We start from the raw sequence: 14296 nt of genomic DNA, 5'->3' as shown, positions 1-14296 counted from the left end.
TCAATTTCTTAATAGTGTCCTTTGAGGCAGAAAATTCAAATTTTGATGAACTCCAATTTCTATTTTTGTTGTTGTTTGTGCTTTTGGTGTCATATTTAAGAGTCCTTTGCCAAATGCAAGGCCATGAAGATTTTCTCCCAGTGTTTTAGCTCTTACATTTAGGTCTTTGATCCATTTTTAATTAATTTTTGTATATGGTATGAGGTAGGATCCAAATTCATTCTTTTACATGTGGATATCCAGTTGTCTCAGCACCGTTTGTGGAAAAGACTGTTCTTTCCCCATCGAGTGGTTTTGGCAGCCTTATCAAAAGCTAGTTGACCATAAAGTAGTGGTTTATTTCTGAACTCTCAGTTCTCCTCTGTTGATCTATATATCCTATGCTGCACTGTCTTGATTACCATAGCTTTGTAGTAAGTTTTAAAATGGAGAAGTGAGAGTCCAACTTTATTCTTTTTCAAGATCGTTTTGGGTATTCCATAAATAGTCAAAGGTTCCTTAAATTTCCATGTGAATTTTAGGGTCAGCTTGTTAATTCTGATTAGAAGGCAGTTGGAATTTTGATAGGGATTGCATTCAGTCTGTACATCAATTTGGGAAGTATTGCCATTTTAACAATATTAAGTCTTTCAGTCCATGGATATCTTTCCATTGACTTAAGTCTTCTTTAATCTCTTTCAACAATGTTTTGCACTTCCTTTGCTAATTTGTTACTATTTTTGATGCTATTATAAATGTAATTGTTTTCATAAGTGTCTTCTCAGATTGGTTTTTGCTAGTGTATACAAATGCAGTTGATTTTTATATATTGATCTTGTTTCCTGCAACCTTACTGAACTCATTTATTAGATGTAATAGTTTTCTTGTGTGGATTCCTTAGGATTGTCTTTGTGTAAAATCACATCCCCTGCAAATAGAGGTAGTTTTACTTCTTCCTTTCCAGTATATATGCCTTATATTTCATTTTCTTGCCTAAGTGCCTTGACTAGAACCTTGACAGTATAGTGTTGAATAGTGTTGTCCCTGATCTGGGGCAGGCGTGGGGTGAACATTGAGTATGATGTTAGCTGTGAGGTTTTTGTAGATGCCATCTATCCGATTGACAGAGTTGACTTCCATTCCTAATTTGTTGACTGTTTTTATCATGAGGAGGTACTGGATTTTGTCAGATGCTTTTTCTGCATCTGTTGAGAGGATTGTGTCGTTTTTGTCTTTTGTTCTTTTGATGTGGTGTATTACAGTCACTGATTTTTTATTTTAAACCAACCTTGCATTCTTGGAATAAATCCCACTTGGTCATGGTATATAGTCCTTTTTATACATTGCTGGATTCCATTTGTTAACATTTTGTTGAGGATTTTTGTGTCTATATTCAGTATTTACTGATTATTTAAAAACAATATTTGAGAAAATTTAAACATAAAAAAATCTAAAAAACAATATAACAGATATATGTTTCCTAATTTAGTCAGTGCCTAAAAATCACATGTAACTTTTTGTCTTATTTTTTTGGCATGAATTTTTTCACCCTCCTTGCTCACCCCGCCTTCTACTCTCTCCTCTCTCTCCCCCTCTCTTTTGAGAAGTAAAGTGTTAGAGTTCAGTGCTGGCCATGATGGAGTAAGCCGCCTACAGGCTTTCTCTCCTGCTGATGACGGGTAAAAATGAGATAAAATATTAAAAACAGTACAAAGCCGATAGGTTGGGAAAGGTATTCGAAACTTGGAGCAGTGACCATGTACGTGTGAGTTTTCCACTTTTTAACATCTTTTTCCCATTTGACCTTTGACCATGGGCCAGCTATCCACTATGGGGCTGTGCTGTGAGAATTGCTGCACATACAGCAAAAACTTTAAGAGAAACCCCTGTCTTTCTGCCTAGAGAAACTGGAAAGGGGCCCCTGTAAGCAGAAGCATGTGAGGGAAAGGCAAAAGAACTAGAATACTCAGAACAATTTTGAAAAAGAAGAACAAAGTTGGAGGACTCGCTCTATCAGATATCAAGACTTACTATGAAGCTGTAGTCAAGACTGATATTGGCAAAGGGATAGGTACATAATAATCAACTGGACAGAATAGACGCTCCCAAGATAGACCTACACAGATACGGCCATTAACTTTTGACCAAAGTGCAAAGGCTGTTCAGTGGAGAAAGGATAGTCTTTTCAACAAGTGGTATTGGAATAATCAGACATCCATCTGCAAAAAAGGGAAGCTCAAATATACCTTGCACATTATATTAAAAGTTATATAATAGTATTAAATTATTTATAAAAATTATAAAATACATAAAAATCTATCATACACTGAAAGTAAAACCTAAAACTTTAGAACTTCTGGAAAAAAACAGGAAATCTTTGTCATCTTGAGTTAAGCAAAGCATTGTTAGATATGACACCAAAAGAATGATCCATGAAAGAAAAGTCAGGGGCGCCTGGGTGGCTCAGTCAGTGAAGCGTCTGCCTTCAGCTCAGGTCATGATGTCAGGGTCCTGGGATCGAGTGCCGTTGTCAGGCTTCTTGCTCAGCAGGGAGTCTGCTTCTCCCTCTGCTGCTCCCCCTGCTTGTGCTCTTTCTCTCTCTGACAAATAAATAAATAAGATCTTTAAAAGAAAGAAAAGTTGAGCTAGACTGCATCAAAATTTAAAACTTCTGTGCTCCTACAATGGTAAGAGAATGAAAGACAATTCACAGATTGCGAGCAAATATTTGCAAATTACGTACCTAACAAAGGACTTTTAACCAGAATATATAAAGAATTCTCAAAACTCAACAACACAAATAACTCCCCCCAAAATAAAAAGATTCTAACAGACACTTTGCCACAAAAGGTACACAGATAAAAGGCACATGAAAATACCTGATTATTCAGTAGGAAAATGGCACACAAGATACACTACACATCTATTAGCTAAAATTAAAAGCTAACTTTTTAAAAAATCCTACCAAACTAAGTGCTGGGGAGGAGGAGGAGCAATTGCAATTTTCACGCGCTGCCAGTAGGAGTACACGATGGCACAGCTCCTTGGATGAGTGCTTGGGCAGTTTCTTATAAAGTGAAGCATGCATTTACCGGCAGACGCATTCTGAGGTATTTACCCAAGAGAAATAAAAACATGTTTACACAAATACTTGTGTGCAAGTAGTTATAGTGGCTTTATTTATAATCACCCAAAACTAGAAACAACCCACGTTTTCCACCTAGTGAATGAACAAAGGGGTCCATCCATACAGTAGAATTAACTACATAGCAGTAAAAAATATATTATCGATATTCCCAAAACATGGGTGAATCTCAGGCGCACCATGCTGAGTGAAAGAAGCCAGACTCAGAAGGTTCCATGGGGTACGAGTCCATTTAGGGGACAGTCTGGAAAGGGCAAACTGACGGTAACAGAAAACATGAATGGTGGCCAGGATTTGGGGTGGAGGAAGGCTTGACCACAGAGGGCGTGCTCGGGGACAGAACTGCATGTAACTGTGGTCATGGTTACACACCTGTGTGCATTTGTCAAATATTTATAGACCTGTGCACCAGAAGGGGTGATCTTTATGTAAGCTTTAGAAAGTGAACAAAGTGAGAAATAAATTCTAGATACATCAGAAAGCTAAAGCCCCATTCCCACCCCAGTTCCCACCCCTCCTTGCCAAGGTCATGGCAGTGCTGTCATGAAATTGGTGAGTGCCTTGCTCCCCTGTTCTTACTGTGCATGTTTGTATAATCACGCTGTGTTCCAAACATTTCTATAAATGGTACAATAGTACATGTATTGTTTTTGCAACATGATTTATTTCTCTCAACATTGTGTTTCTGAGTTTGATACGTGCCTAGATCTATTTCATTTATCTTCACTTCCTGTCTCTGTCGCTCGGCCGCCATCACAAAACCCCGCGGACCGGGCCTTCAACGGCAGACCGTTGTTTCTCACGGTTCTGGAGGCTGAAGTCTGAGATTGAGGTGGCGGCCTGCAGACGGCCACCTTCTCGCGGTGTCCTCACCGGGAGGCCAGCGACCTCTCCCCTCTCCTCCTCTTCTGTGAGGACACGGATCCCATCTGGGGGATCCCTCACCTCACCCCCGCCTGGGGTCCCCCCTCCTGATGCCATCCCGCGGGGGGTTAGGGCTTCCACGGAGGAGTTTGGGGGACACATTCAGTTCTTAGCACTTTTTAACAACTCATTTAGTGTTTAATAATAGAGCGTTTTTGACATTTATTAAAATAAACTACCACAGTGCATATCCTGTGCGTCTCTGTTCCCTTGTCCACACGCCTGAGGCTACACCCAGAAATGGAGTTCCCACCTTGTACAAGGGGTGCGCACACCACACTTTATTATTTTTGTCTTCATATGAGTGTAGCGTCATTTACATTCCTGCGACCTCATCACTCTTGACAGGCTTTTGTAGACCTTAGTGGTACCTCATTGTTTTCACTTGCATTTCCCTAGTTGCTGATGAAGCTGAATATCTTACATGTTTGTTCTCAATTTGTTTTTCTTGTCCAGAAATTGCCAGTAAGCCTCCTTTATCTGTTTCTGGAGGTGGGGCTCTTTTTCATTTTGTCTTGTCCTTGCGGGGGGCTGGCACTCTGTTTTAGTCCAAGCCTCTGGGACTTGGTCCTATAGAACATCCCACATTAGGCCACAGCCATACCACCCTGAACACGCCCAGTCTCGTCTGATCTCAGAAGCCAAGCACGGTCGGGCCTAGCTAGTACTTGGAAGCAAGAACATCCCACATTTAGGATGAAAGTGTCTAACCGTGCAGTGGTCTGGTGTTGGGCTCAACGGTTTCAGGCTGGTGACACAGCGTGGAGAGTGCCTACCATGTGTCTGTGCTTTCTCTCGTTTCTCCTGTTTCTAGAGGGGAGGCAGGCACTGAGCGTGGCTCCTAGATGACAGTGCTCAGCAGTGAAGTGGTGCTCCTCCTGCAGGCTGGAAATACAGGGGCCTCCTGGGAGAGGACCGGTGGCAGAATGGGTCCTTCCAACCACCACTAAGCCTCCGTCGGGAAGGGCATCCTGCTCTCAGGCACCAACCCACCCTGTGTCGCGGCAGAAGGCAGCAGGGGTAGGCCCCAGTAGCACTCTGGCCTGCTCAGACCTGTGCTTCTTCCCAGGCCCCACCATGTCCGAGCCCCAGAGCCCAGAACCGGCCCTCAGTATACAGGGAGACTCCCCCACGGGCACGAAGGATGAGGACGCTGCTGACGGGACCCAGCACTCACACCGCATGCTCAGCTTCAGTGATGCACTCCTGTCCATCATTGCCACTGTGATGGTCCGTGTGGGGCCCCACCCAAAGCCCCTCTCACATCAGGACCCCTGGCCACCCCCTCTCAAGACAGTCTTCTGGTAGAGCTTGGCTCAGTGTAGACCCTGCCCTGTCTCAGCAGTGTCCTGGGGTCTCCCGGCCACTCAGGCAGCTGGATGGGTGGGGGGAGCAGTCCAGCACTGGCCCAAGTCCCTGGCACCATGGCATCCAAGGAGTGGTCTGTGCACAGCCCAAGAAATGTCCCTTGGTTCTTTTTGTGTCTTTGCTCTCATAGATCCTGCCTGTGACCCACACGGAGATCTCCCCAGAACAGGTACTTGGGGACCACAGTGCAGCATCCAGGGTGAGGGTGAGGGTGCAGGAGACTCAGTCCATAAGCCCAATTCTAGGCTCCACCCAAGATGTGCCTGGCTGGGAGGGCTGGGGCGAGGTCGTCTTCTGCTCCCTCGGCCACCCTGGTCGGCCCCAATCCTGGCCTGCAAATAGGGTCAGTGCCCTCAAAGTGAGCCTTGAGGGTGGGTTGAGAATAGAAAGTGCAGTAGCCCATCTGGTTGTGGGCCTGGAAACCTGTTCCTGGCTCCCCCAGAGTGTCCGTCAACGGTAGATGGTTACTACTGGGCTGGGGGCCTCCTCAGTGCACAGGGGCACATGGGTTTTATCATAGAAGTGATTGGGGAACAGTTCCTAAAGCAGAGTTTCCATTTGTATTAAGAGAATATTTCTGTTTCATAAATTAAGTAGTGACACACAGCACCTCAAAAGCTGGACGCGATTTCAGAAGACTCTTGAAAGTCCCCGGGCATGCCTGTGTGAGCGTGCCTCGCTCAGCCCCTCAGTGTGAACGGGGGTGTGGTTGGGGCACGGAGGAGTGAGGGTGGGAGATGCTGGGGCTGCTGGGCCTGCCAGCTGCCGTCTGGGCTCCAGGCCCAACTAGCACGCTTAGCCTGGATGCAGCTGGGAATCACAGGAGCTGCTTAGACTTTGTGTTTTTCATCTGGAAGAGTGACTGGTACCTCTGGTAGGGTTTTGAAGAGAATTAAGTAGAAATGCAGGTCGAGCCCGGTAGCCGCAGCGGCCGGGTGGAGGGCCTGGTGCCACTCTGCTCCCTAGCTGCCCTCTTCAAAGGCAGCCTGCTGCCCACTGGGGCCCTGGGGCTCACCTAGCTGTGCCTGCTCCAGAACCTTCTCTGGGGAGGGCCTGGGCCAGGTCAGAGACCTCAGTGCTACCAATTTCAGAATGGGGTGTGGATGAGGAGCTCCTGGGGTCTTGGTCGGTTGGACGTCTGACTCTCGGTTTCGGCTCAGGTCCTGACTCATGGATGGTGAGATCAAGCCCCACATCGGGCTCTGCGCCCAGTGGGGGAGTCTACTAGAGATTCTCTCCCTCTGCCCTTCCCATCCCGCACATGCTCGCTCTCTAAAAAAAAGTAAAATCTTTAAAAAAAAAAAAAAAGATTGGGGTGCGGATGTGTAACAGGAGATGTCAGGTGGCACGGGAAGGTGTATGCAGTAAACCTCACTTCTCTGCAGTTGGGGTCATCTTTTTGGAGAGCAGTACTTGTCGTTGTGAAATCTCTGTGTGTGTTAGCTGGTTCATGGAGAAGCTCTGAGCCAGAAAGTTGTGCAGTGGTCTGGGGACGCCCACAGAGAGGACAGTGCTGGAAGGTGTCAGCTAGCAGGCACTCCTCCCAACTTGAAGGGAAAGACTAGTCAAGGTCCAGAAAACCTAGCAATTCAGAAACTCTGAGTCCTCAGTGAAGTACTGGGATATTGGGTGAGACACCCAGTTGCGGGTAAAGAACCAGAGAAAAGGGCAAAGCAATCAGTTTTCCACTTTGAGTTTTTGCTGATAAAGTCCAAGCTTTGTGTCCAGCTCATTTCCATTTTCCCCATCATGCCTGCAAGTCACTTCCCACCTGGGGGTGGTGCCTCCACGACCTCCCCAGGCTTCATAGCTACGTCAGATTGGGATACCTGGCAGCTCGGTTGGCTCTCTGCTCTGGACAAAGAGTCTCTGCCTCAAGAGCCGTCATTTCAGTGGGAAGCTCCACACGAGATCCCCAAATAGGCACCTGTGGGATGTGGGGCATGGGTGGTGTGGAGCAAGGGGTAGGGGGCTGGGAGGCTACCCCGAAGAGGAGCCTCTTCTCAGCAGGGAGGGGCTGGGGTAGAGGCCGATCCAAGGACCCTTCACGGGCCCTGCATGGGGCCGCCCTTTGGCTGCCGCAGAGTAAAGTCTGATGCTGACGCTCTTCTGTTCTGCCAGTTTGACAGAAGTATACAGAAACTTCTAGCAACCAGGATTGCTGTTTATCTGATGACCTTTCTCATCGTGACTGTGGCCTGGGCAGCACACACAAGGTACGGAGCCAGGCTGAGGGCTTTTTCCAGACTGAGATCCACGTCTTTGTGGCTCCCTCGGTGTGTGTACCCCGTGGCTGCAGGCCTCCGCTTGCTCGCCTCCACATGACACAGCGTCTCCCGCTCCCACGGGCACACGCGCTGGGCCTCGACCTGGCACGGGGCAGGGCAAGCGCAGGACTGCAAGCGGACTGCCTTGTGCATCCCTGTGGCGCTGCGCTGTGCACGCACGCTCCCTCTGCCCGGTCCCGGGACTCTGGCGAGGAGGAAGAGGCTGCACGATGCACACTCCCAAGCCAGAGCCTTCTTTTCGGGAGGGGCTGCAGGGGACCCCTGACCCCCAGGCGGGACAGGCGGGCTCTCAGGAAGAGCGTTGGGGTGGATGTGGGCACGGATGCCCTCCGTTATCGGTCTGCCCTTGCAGAGGAAACACTTCTGGTTGGGGGTGCTGGGCGAACAGGGAGACTTGGAGCCCCTCAGATGCAGGCGCTCGCGTTGACAGTATCTTAACATTTTACGTTACAAACTTGTTTTCAGCAAGATGACCGTTTCTGGTGGGGACAGGCGGCCCTTCATAAGGGCTTAGGGAAGGGCTTTTCCCTTCCACCTCGATTGTCCATGGAGAGTGAGAAGCTACAACCACCCTCTGTCTGGTCCTGCTGGTGGCCGTGCAGGCCGCCGATGTGGCTGAGCTCCTGTCGCTCCGGCAGCATGCACAGGGCCACACAGAGCCTCGCGTGTGTGCTGGGTCATCGATGGCCACCCTTGGGGGCCGCAGTGCCCAGAGCAGCACAGATCCGCCCGGGGCCCCCACGGCTGTGTGCGTCCCCCCAGGCTCCGTGGGTCACCAGTGGGGCTGCCATCCCGAGGGGATGCAGCCCTGAGTATTGGGCCCCTTTTGGCCCCTGGCTGGATGCAGACCCCCCCAGGAAGGGGGGACTGAGGCCCACTGAGCCCTGCCCAGGGAAGGTCTTGTCCTCAGAGGGTCAGAGCCCTGCAGGGTCTCCAAGGAGGAGCTGGGCGAGTTCCTCAGTTGCGCGTGGTCCCTGGCCCTGTGTTTAGTTTTCTGTCACTCCTTCCTGCCTCCATATCAAACCATCTCTCTGTTCTGTGGGGTGTTTCAGCAGGTTTAGTGAATGGCATCCCTGGAAGGACTTGTTTCTTTTTTTTAAGATTTTATTTATTTATTTGTCAGAGAAGAGGGTACAAGTAGAGGGAATGGCAGGCAGAGGGAAAAGCACATTCCCCGCAGAGCAGGGAGCCCGACGCGGGACTCAATCCCAGCACCCTGGGACCGTGCCCTGAGCCGAAGGCAGATGCTTAACGACTGAGCCACCCAGGTGTCCAGGACTTCCTTTTTTAAAAGTGGTCTTTGGACGCGAGACCTGAAGAACAAGTTCCCTGGAGGTTTGAACTCCTCCTTCTCAGGTTTCCAGTCTCCCAGAGAACTTGAGGCGCCTCCCGAGGGCACGTCCTCCCTCCTCAGCTCCCTCCATGGCTTCTGCATACCCACCCCGGCTCTGTTGGAAACCATGCACTCCAAGTTACAAGAGTCCGTGAAAATGTGAGCAGTGCAGTTTCTAGGGACTTAGGGTATCCTGTTTGTTTTTTCAGTGTCCTCCAAAGTTTGTGCTAGGTAGAATTTTAAATTTGGTTAAAAATGACATATTTGAGGTACGTGGGTGGCTCAGTCCATTAAGCATCAGGCTCTTGATTTTGGCCTGATCATGATCTTAGGGTCGTGAGCTCGAGCCCCGTGTCGGGCTCCACACTGGGCCTATAGCCTGCTTAAGATTCTCTCTCTCCCTCTGGCCCTGCCCCTCCCTCTTCTGCCAAAATGACATCTTTTATTGACATTTTCATCAGCAAATGCTGGAGCATGTGTATGATGCTGTTAGAGCCTCTTTATTGACAGCACATCTTCCTGATTTTCTTACACGGTTTAGACTGTTCCAGGTTGTTGGGAAAATAGACGACACGCTTGCCTTGCTCAACCTGGTAAGTCGTCCTTCCGTTTCTTGAGAAACGAGTATGTTTGTAGGCCCATCCTCTGAAGAGGGCACGCAGGGGCTCAGCCTTTCTGGCGCCTCTGGTGTACGGAGCCTGGAACCCACCACCCGCTCCTGGGCTCCTCCCACGTCCTCCCCCGGGGGCGCCCCTGACAAGATGAGCCCCCTCCCCTCCTTGTTGGGCAGCAAAGGTATGAGCTTCCTTGGGGTCTAGGAGGTAGACAGTGACATGCCTCTGGGGTGGGGCACTGCCAGAGGTCACCCTGGGCAGCAGGGCCTGGAGCCACCTGCCTGCCTTCCCCTCCTTCCCTTCCTCCTCCTTTCTAGGCCTGCATGATGACCATCACCTTCCTACCATTCACCGTAAGTACCTGCAGTTTCCTCCCCGGGGCCAGCGTGCCCTCCCCTGGGCAAGAGGACTCGAGACCCCGGATGCTTCCTCAGAAACTCTCAGACCAACCGGGTGGTCCAGGGCCCAAGCACAGAGTTACATTCACGGCTGCTTTGAGGGTGGGGCACACCTAGGGTTCCCAGGCTGGTTGAAGGAAGGGAAAGCCTCCCCAAAAGGGGCCTGCAATGGCAGAGACACCAGCTTGACCTCTTACGGGCCCAACGAGGGGCATCCCGTCCATGCTCACCAACACTCGAGGCTCCTGCCTGGCCCCCATCCCACTGCTGCCGTCCCAGGCTCCTCCCCAGCAATGCCTTCATGCCTGCCCCGACTCTCAGTTCGGACAGAACTGTGCTCTGGGTGGGCAGGGCTGTGTGTCACAGAATTCTTCAAGAATCTGATGACATTTCGGCTTTAAAGGCTTAAAGCATTCCGTGGAATTGCTCTGGTAGGGAGGGACACCCTCTGGGTCTACTGCCGGATGTGTGCGCCCGGCTGAGAGCAGGAGGCTCATGAGCTCCGGGGCCCTGCAGAACCTGGTTTTGTCTTGTCTTGTGTTCTTGGCTGCAGTTTTCCTTAATGGTGACCTTCCCCGAGGTGCCTCTGGGCATCTTCTTGTTCTGTATGTGTGTGATCGCCATCGGGGCCGTGCAGGTAGGACATCCCAGCCTGCCTCCCCTCCCCCACACGCTTGTCCTCCTGCGCACACGTTGTCCACACGTGCAGCGAGAGTCGTGCTCGCGGGCCATGCTGTGGAGTGACCGCCCAGGCGCCCTGCCACGGCTGCGGCAGAAGATGCAGAGGTTCTTAGAGCCTGGGCTCCCTGTGCTGGCCTGGAGAGGGTCAGTGCCCTGTGGTGCCTGGTGGGGCAAGCCTCTCAGAGATCCCCCCACGCGGCCCAGAGAGACAGGCAGAGGCTCCCGTCCCCTGTCCGCCCCCCCAGGTCCGCCCCCCCAGGGCACGGCGTGGCGCGCCTCGCGCCCGTGCGGCTGCCGTCCGTGGACGTGGGGGCAGGGGTCCCTGGCCAGAGGCCCCTGCCTCTGCCTGCAGCCTCCTCTCCCACAGGCGCTGGTCGTCGTGTATGCCTTCCACTTCCCCCACCTCCTGCACCCCCAGATAGAGCGCTCCGCCCACAGGGCCCTCTACCGGCAGCATATCCTGGGCATCGTCCTCAGGGGCCCAGCGCTGTGCTTCATGGCCGCCGGCTTCTCCCTGTTCTTCTACCCTTTGGTGAGTGGGGGGGAGCAGGGAGGCGGGGAGGGGGGACTGTCTCACTGATGCCCCCGGGAGGGTGGGGCCGGGGGGAGAGAGCTGTGCAGAGGTCTCGGGGGACCACCGGCACGTGGCCTGGTGCCCAGAGTGCCAGGGAGCGCAGCCGGAGGGAGAGCCTCCCCACCACCAGCGGGACCTGTTGTGCAGGTGAACGGGCACCCCAGCCAGCCAGGCCCGCATGAAGAGACACAGGGTCCAATGGGGGCAGCCAGTGGGCCATGACCACCCACGTTTTCCCCAAGCGGGCGAAGCTTTAAGACAAGACGGGAGAGACTCGGATGCCCGGAGTCTGGGCTGTGCTTGTTCCTCGGGCGAGTAAGGAGTCTACATGAGGCCACCGGGGCAGCCGGCACTGGATGGCTTCTGGGTGGGGGTTCCAGGGGCATTGCCACGATGACAGGCGAGAGGCGCCTTAGGAAGCACAGTGATAAACCGTGTGAGCAGGTGGGGAAGTGTCCTAAAGACCCACGTGGAGGGTACGAGCGGCCCAGAGAGAGCACAGAAAGAAGATCCCACTGAGAAGTGGAGGGGGACCCAGCTGGGGTCAGAGGTCAGGATGCTTCGCACGGACAGCTCCGTGCACACCACCACCCGTGCGGGGATGCTGGAACTTGGAGCTGTGCCAGCCAGATCACAGAAATCAAGGTCGGCTAGTGCCCTCTTAGCCCTTAGCTAATTTAATAGGCACGTTGTTCTAGAACGCTTCCATTGTCCAGGAATGCAGAGAAATACAAACAAGCAACTGTCTCAGAGTCGATTGTGGAAGCTTTATGCGTGGCTCCTGCCTGGACCTGAGCTCTCGTGAAGCGCAGTGAAGTTTCAGGCCCAAAGCATCGTAACTGTGAAAAAATGGTTGATGTTGTTTTAAATGTCTAGTAAACATTTCAGGAGATGCCAAGTTTGAAACAGATAGGCTAGCAAGGGCCACTGCTGAGCATCGTTCCCTCCAGGACGGAGCTGCCTGGTGGGGGCTGAGCGGCCAAGGCGTCCAGAGGTCAGGGCCGGGCAGGTAGAGCGGGGGAAGGTGCACACTGGCGTGTCAGGTGAGGGGCAGGCCTCAGGACACTGCTTGGTCTCCTCAGTCTTGAGCATGTTTGAGGTGCAGGGGTGCTGGTGGGAAGGATGCTGCAGGGGCGCTTGGGGTCGGGCAGGGCATCCTTGGCTGTGGCCTCTAGCAGGGTCGCTCCCAGTGGACAGGGCAGGGCCAGAAGGGGGATGCATTGGACAGGAGTCAGCAGTAAGGGGCATATGGTCTGAGGATGTGTACACGTCCTGGTTTCGAGTGGGACCGTCTCTCCTGGCTGTGCGTTCAGGGTGGTCAACAGCACGTACTGGTTGGACAAAGTCAGGGCTTGAGCAATGACGAGGGTCACTGCATGGAGGATCGGAGGGACGGCTGGGGTGTGTGGTATGGGTGGCCTGGGTGAGCCGAGCGGAGGACAAGGTAGTCTGTGCCCACTGCCAGGGCCTGGGCTGCATGGGCCGGTGTCCAGTGTGTCCTGGGGGTAACAGGTGACACAGCGTTGGGTCCATGTGCGGCTGGGCAGTGACCATGCCCTGGTGGGATGAAGGCAGTGGGGAGGGGACACCTGAGCCACCAGACTGGGAGGGTCCAAGTGGTCAGTAGGTCAGGGGCCTCAGAGGATGGGGTCACTCAGGCCGTGGCGCTCTGTGATGGATCAGTCAGCTCTCCATCCACCCCGCACTCACCTGTCCATGAGCCTTCCTCCCTCTGGCCCCTTGCCTCCGCCCCCTCACCTCCCCTGGAGCCCCATGCCCACCACTCCCTGTGGAACAACACGTCGGAGCTTCCTGACCCCCAAGGCCTGCCCATTGCAGCCTCCATCCTTCCAGACATTCCCTCAGCCAGACGCTGTGTCGGGTCCACCTTCCAGGTCCAGCCCCTTCTCACCAGCCTGGTCCAGGCCAACCTGTCCTCCCTGTGGACTGCCTTCTTCTGATGGCGATGCCCACAGGGCCCAGGGCCCAGGGCCTCACCTGCCAGCATCCGTTCAGATGCCCCTTGTGTCGTGTTCCCAGCCCCGCACCAGACTCCGATCCCTCGTCTGCTGGGGCAGCCCTCCTGCCGATCCCCATCCCACAGTGGTGGGCCGCCTCCTACCTGTGTACCTGCGTCACAGCTGGGCGGCACCTCCCTCAGGGTGTCTGTTGAATGATGCTTGCGTTGCGGTCTCTTGAAGCACGGAAACTTGCTTAGGGAGAGATCTGTGACGCGTCGGAAGTGTCCCGCTGTCTCCCTGATTGTGCTGTGCGTACAGTCGTGTCCCCACATCAGCTGACCTCGAGGTACTGGCTGAGGACAGAGGGCCGGGTGTGGGCCTGGGCAGGCATGGGACAGGGCCGGGTGCCGGCTGGGTGGTGTCGGGCCTTGGGGGCTCGTGCTGCCAGGGCCCAGGACGGGATCTGCTGAGCCGCCCCAGGACCCGGCCCTGCACCCTTCCTCAAGTAACGTGGTGGACGCACAACATAAGCTGCCCCCGTCCAGTCCAGAGGCATTGGCTCTGCAGCCACCACTCTGCCTACTTCTGGAATGTTCCCATCACCGCAACAAAAACCCCACCCCCATTAGCAGTCTCCACCCCCCACCACACCCTGCTCCCTGGAAAACCCCTGATCTACTTCCTGTCTCTCTGGGTAATTCGTGAAATGGAATCCTAAAACATGAGGTTTTTATGTAGGGCTTCTTTCATTCAGCATAATGTTTTCGAGTTTGTTCATGTGGTAGCAGGAGTCAGGAATCCACCCTCCCGTTGGACGGTCATGGGAAGGACCGCAGTTTGCTTACCCACTGGTCCATCCACGGACACTGGGGTGCTTCCCTGTCCCAGCTGCTGGGCATGATGCTGCCGTGAACACGGGGGTTCCGGCATCTCATCGAGACCCTGCTCTCCGTTCTCCGGGGAACACACCCAGACGTGGAATGGCTGGGCCGTGGGCTCATTCTGTGCTTAGTGTTTTGAGGACCCTCCAC

The 14296-nt window shown here is 53.0% G+C and overlaps 1 protein-coding gene and 1 long non-coding RNA gene across 10 annotated transcripts in view; one reads left to right on the top strand and one right to left on the bottom strand.

Moving 5' to 3' along the window:
• Positions 1-14296, top strand: part of TMEM175 (transmembrane protein 175) — a 26233-nt gene that overhangs the window by 8430 nt on the left and 3507 nt on the right. For 4 of the 8 annotated variants that reach the window (XM_081812824.1, XM_081812821.1, XM_081812822.1 and 1 more), the window contains 7 exons: positions 5118-5278; positions 5547-5585; positions 7538-7632; positions 9579-9630; positions 9969-10004; positions 10603-10686; positions 11098-11262. In XM_081812824.1, the coding sequence (XP_081668950.1) occupies positions 5126-5278; positions 5547-5585; positions 7538-7632; positions 9579-9630; positions 9969-10004; positions 10603-10686; positions 11098-11262 (624 nt within the window). In that variant the 5' untranslated portion in view covers positions 5118-5125. Of the gene's footprint in view, positions 1-4862; positions 5069-5117; positions 5279-5546; positions 5586-7537; positions 7633-9578; positions 9631-9968; positions 10005-10602; positions 10687-11097; positions 11263-14296 lie in introns of those variants that run through there. The other 4 variants (XM_081812828.1, XM_081812826.1, XM_081812827.1 and 1 more) reach the window with 3 other exon arrangements.
• LOC115936782 (uncharacterized) lies at positions 11966-14290 on the bottom strand. Of its 2 annotated transcripts, none has more exons than XR_014143145.1 (2): positions 13427-14290; positions 11966-12861 (listed from the first exon to the last, which is right to left on the bottom strand). It is a non-coding gene; the product is annotated as an uncharacterized LOC115936782 (long non-coding RNA). The 2 variants fall into 2 exon arrangements; XR_014143144.1 differs by having other exon boundaries at positions 11966-12143.

This window comes from Leptonychotes weddellii, chromosome 2, assembly GCF_054177405.1.
Source record: "Leptonychotes weddellii isolate Sample4059 chromosome 2, ASM5417740v2, whole genome shotgun sequence".
NCBI classification, from domain to species: Eukaryota; Metazoa; Chordata; class Mammalia; order Carnivora; family Phocidae; genus Leptonychotes; species Leptonychotes weddellii.
This window is presented reverse-complemented; position numbering and strand designations above follow the sequence as displayed.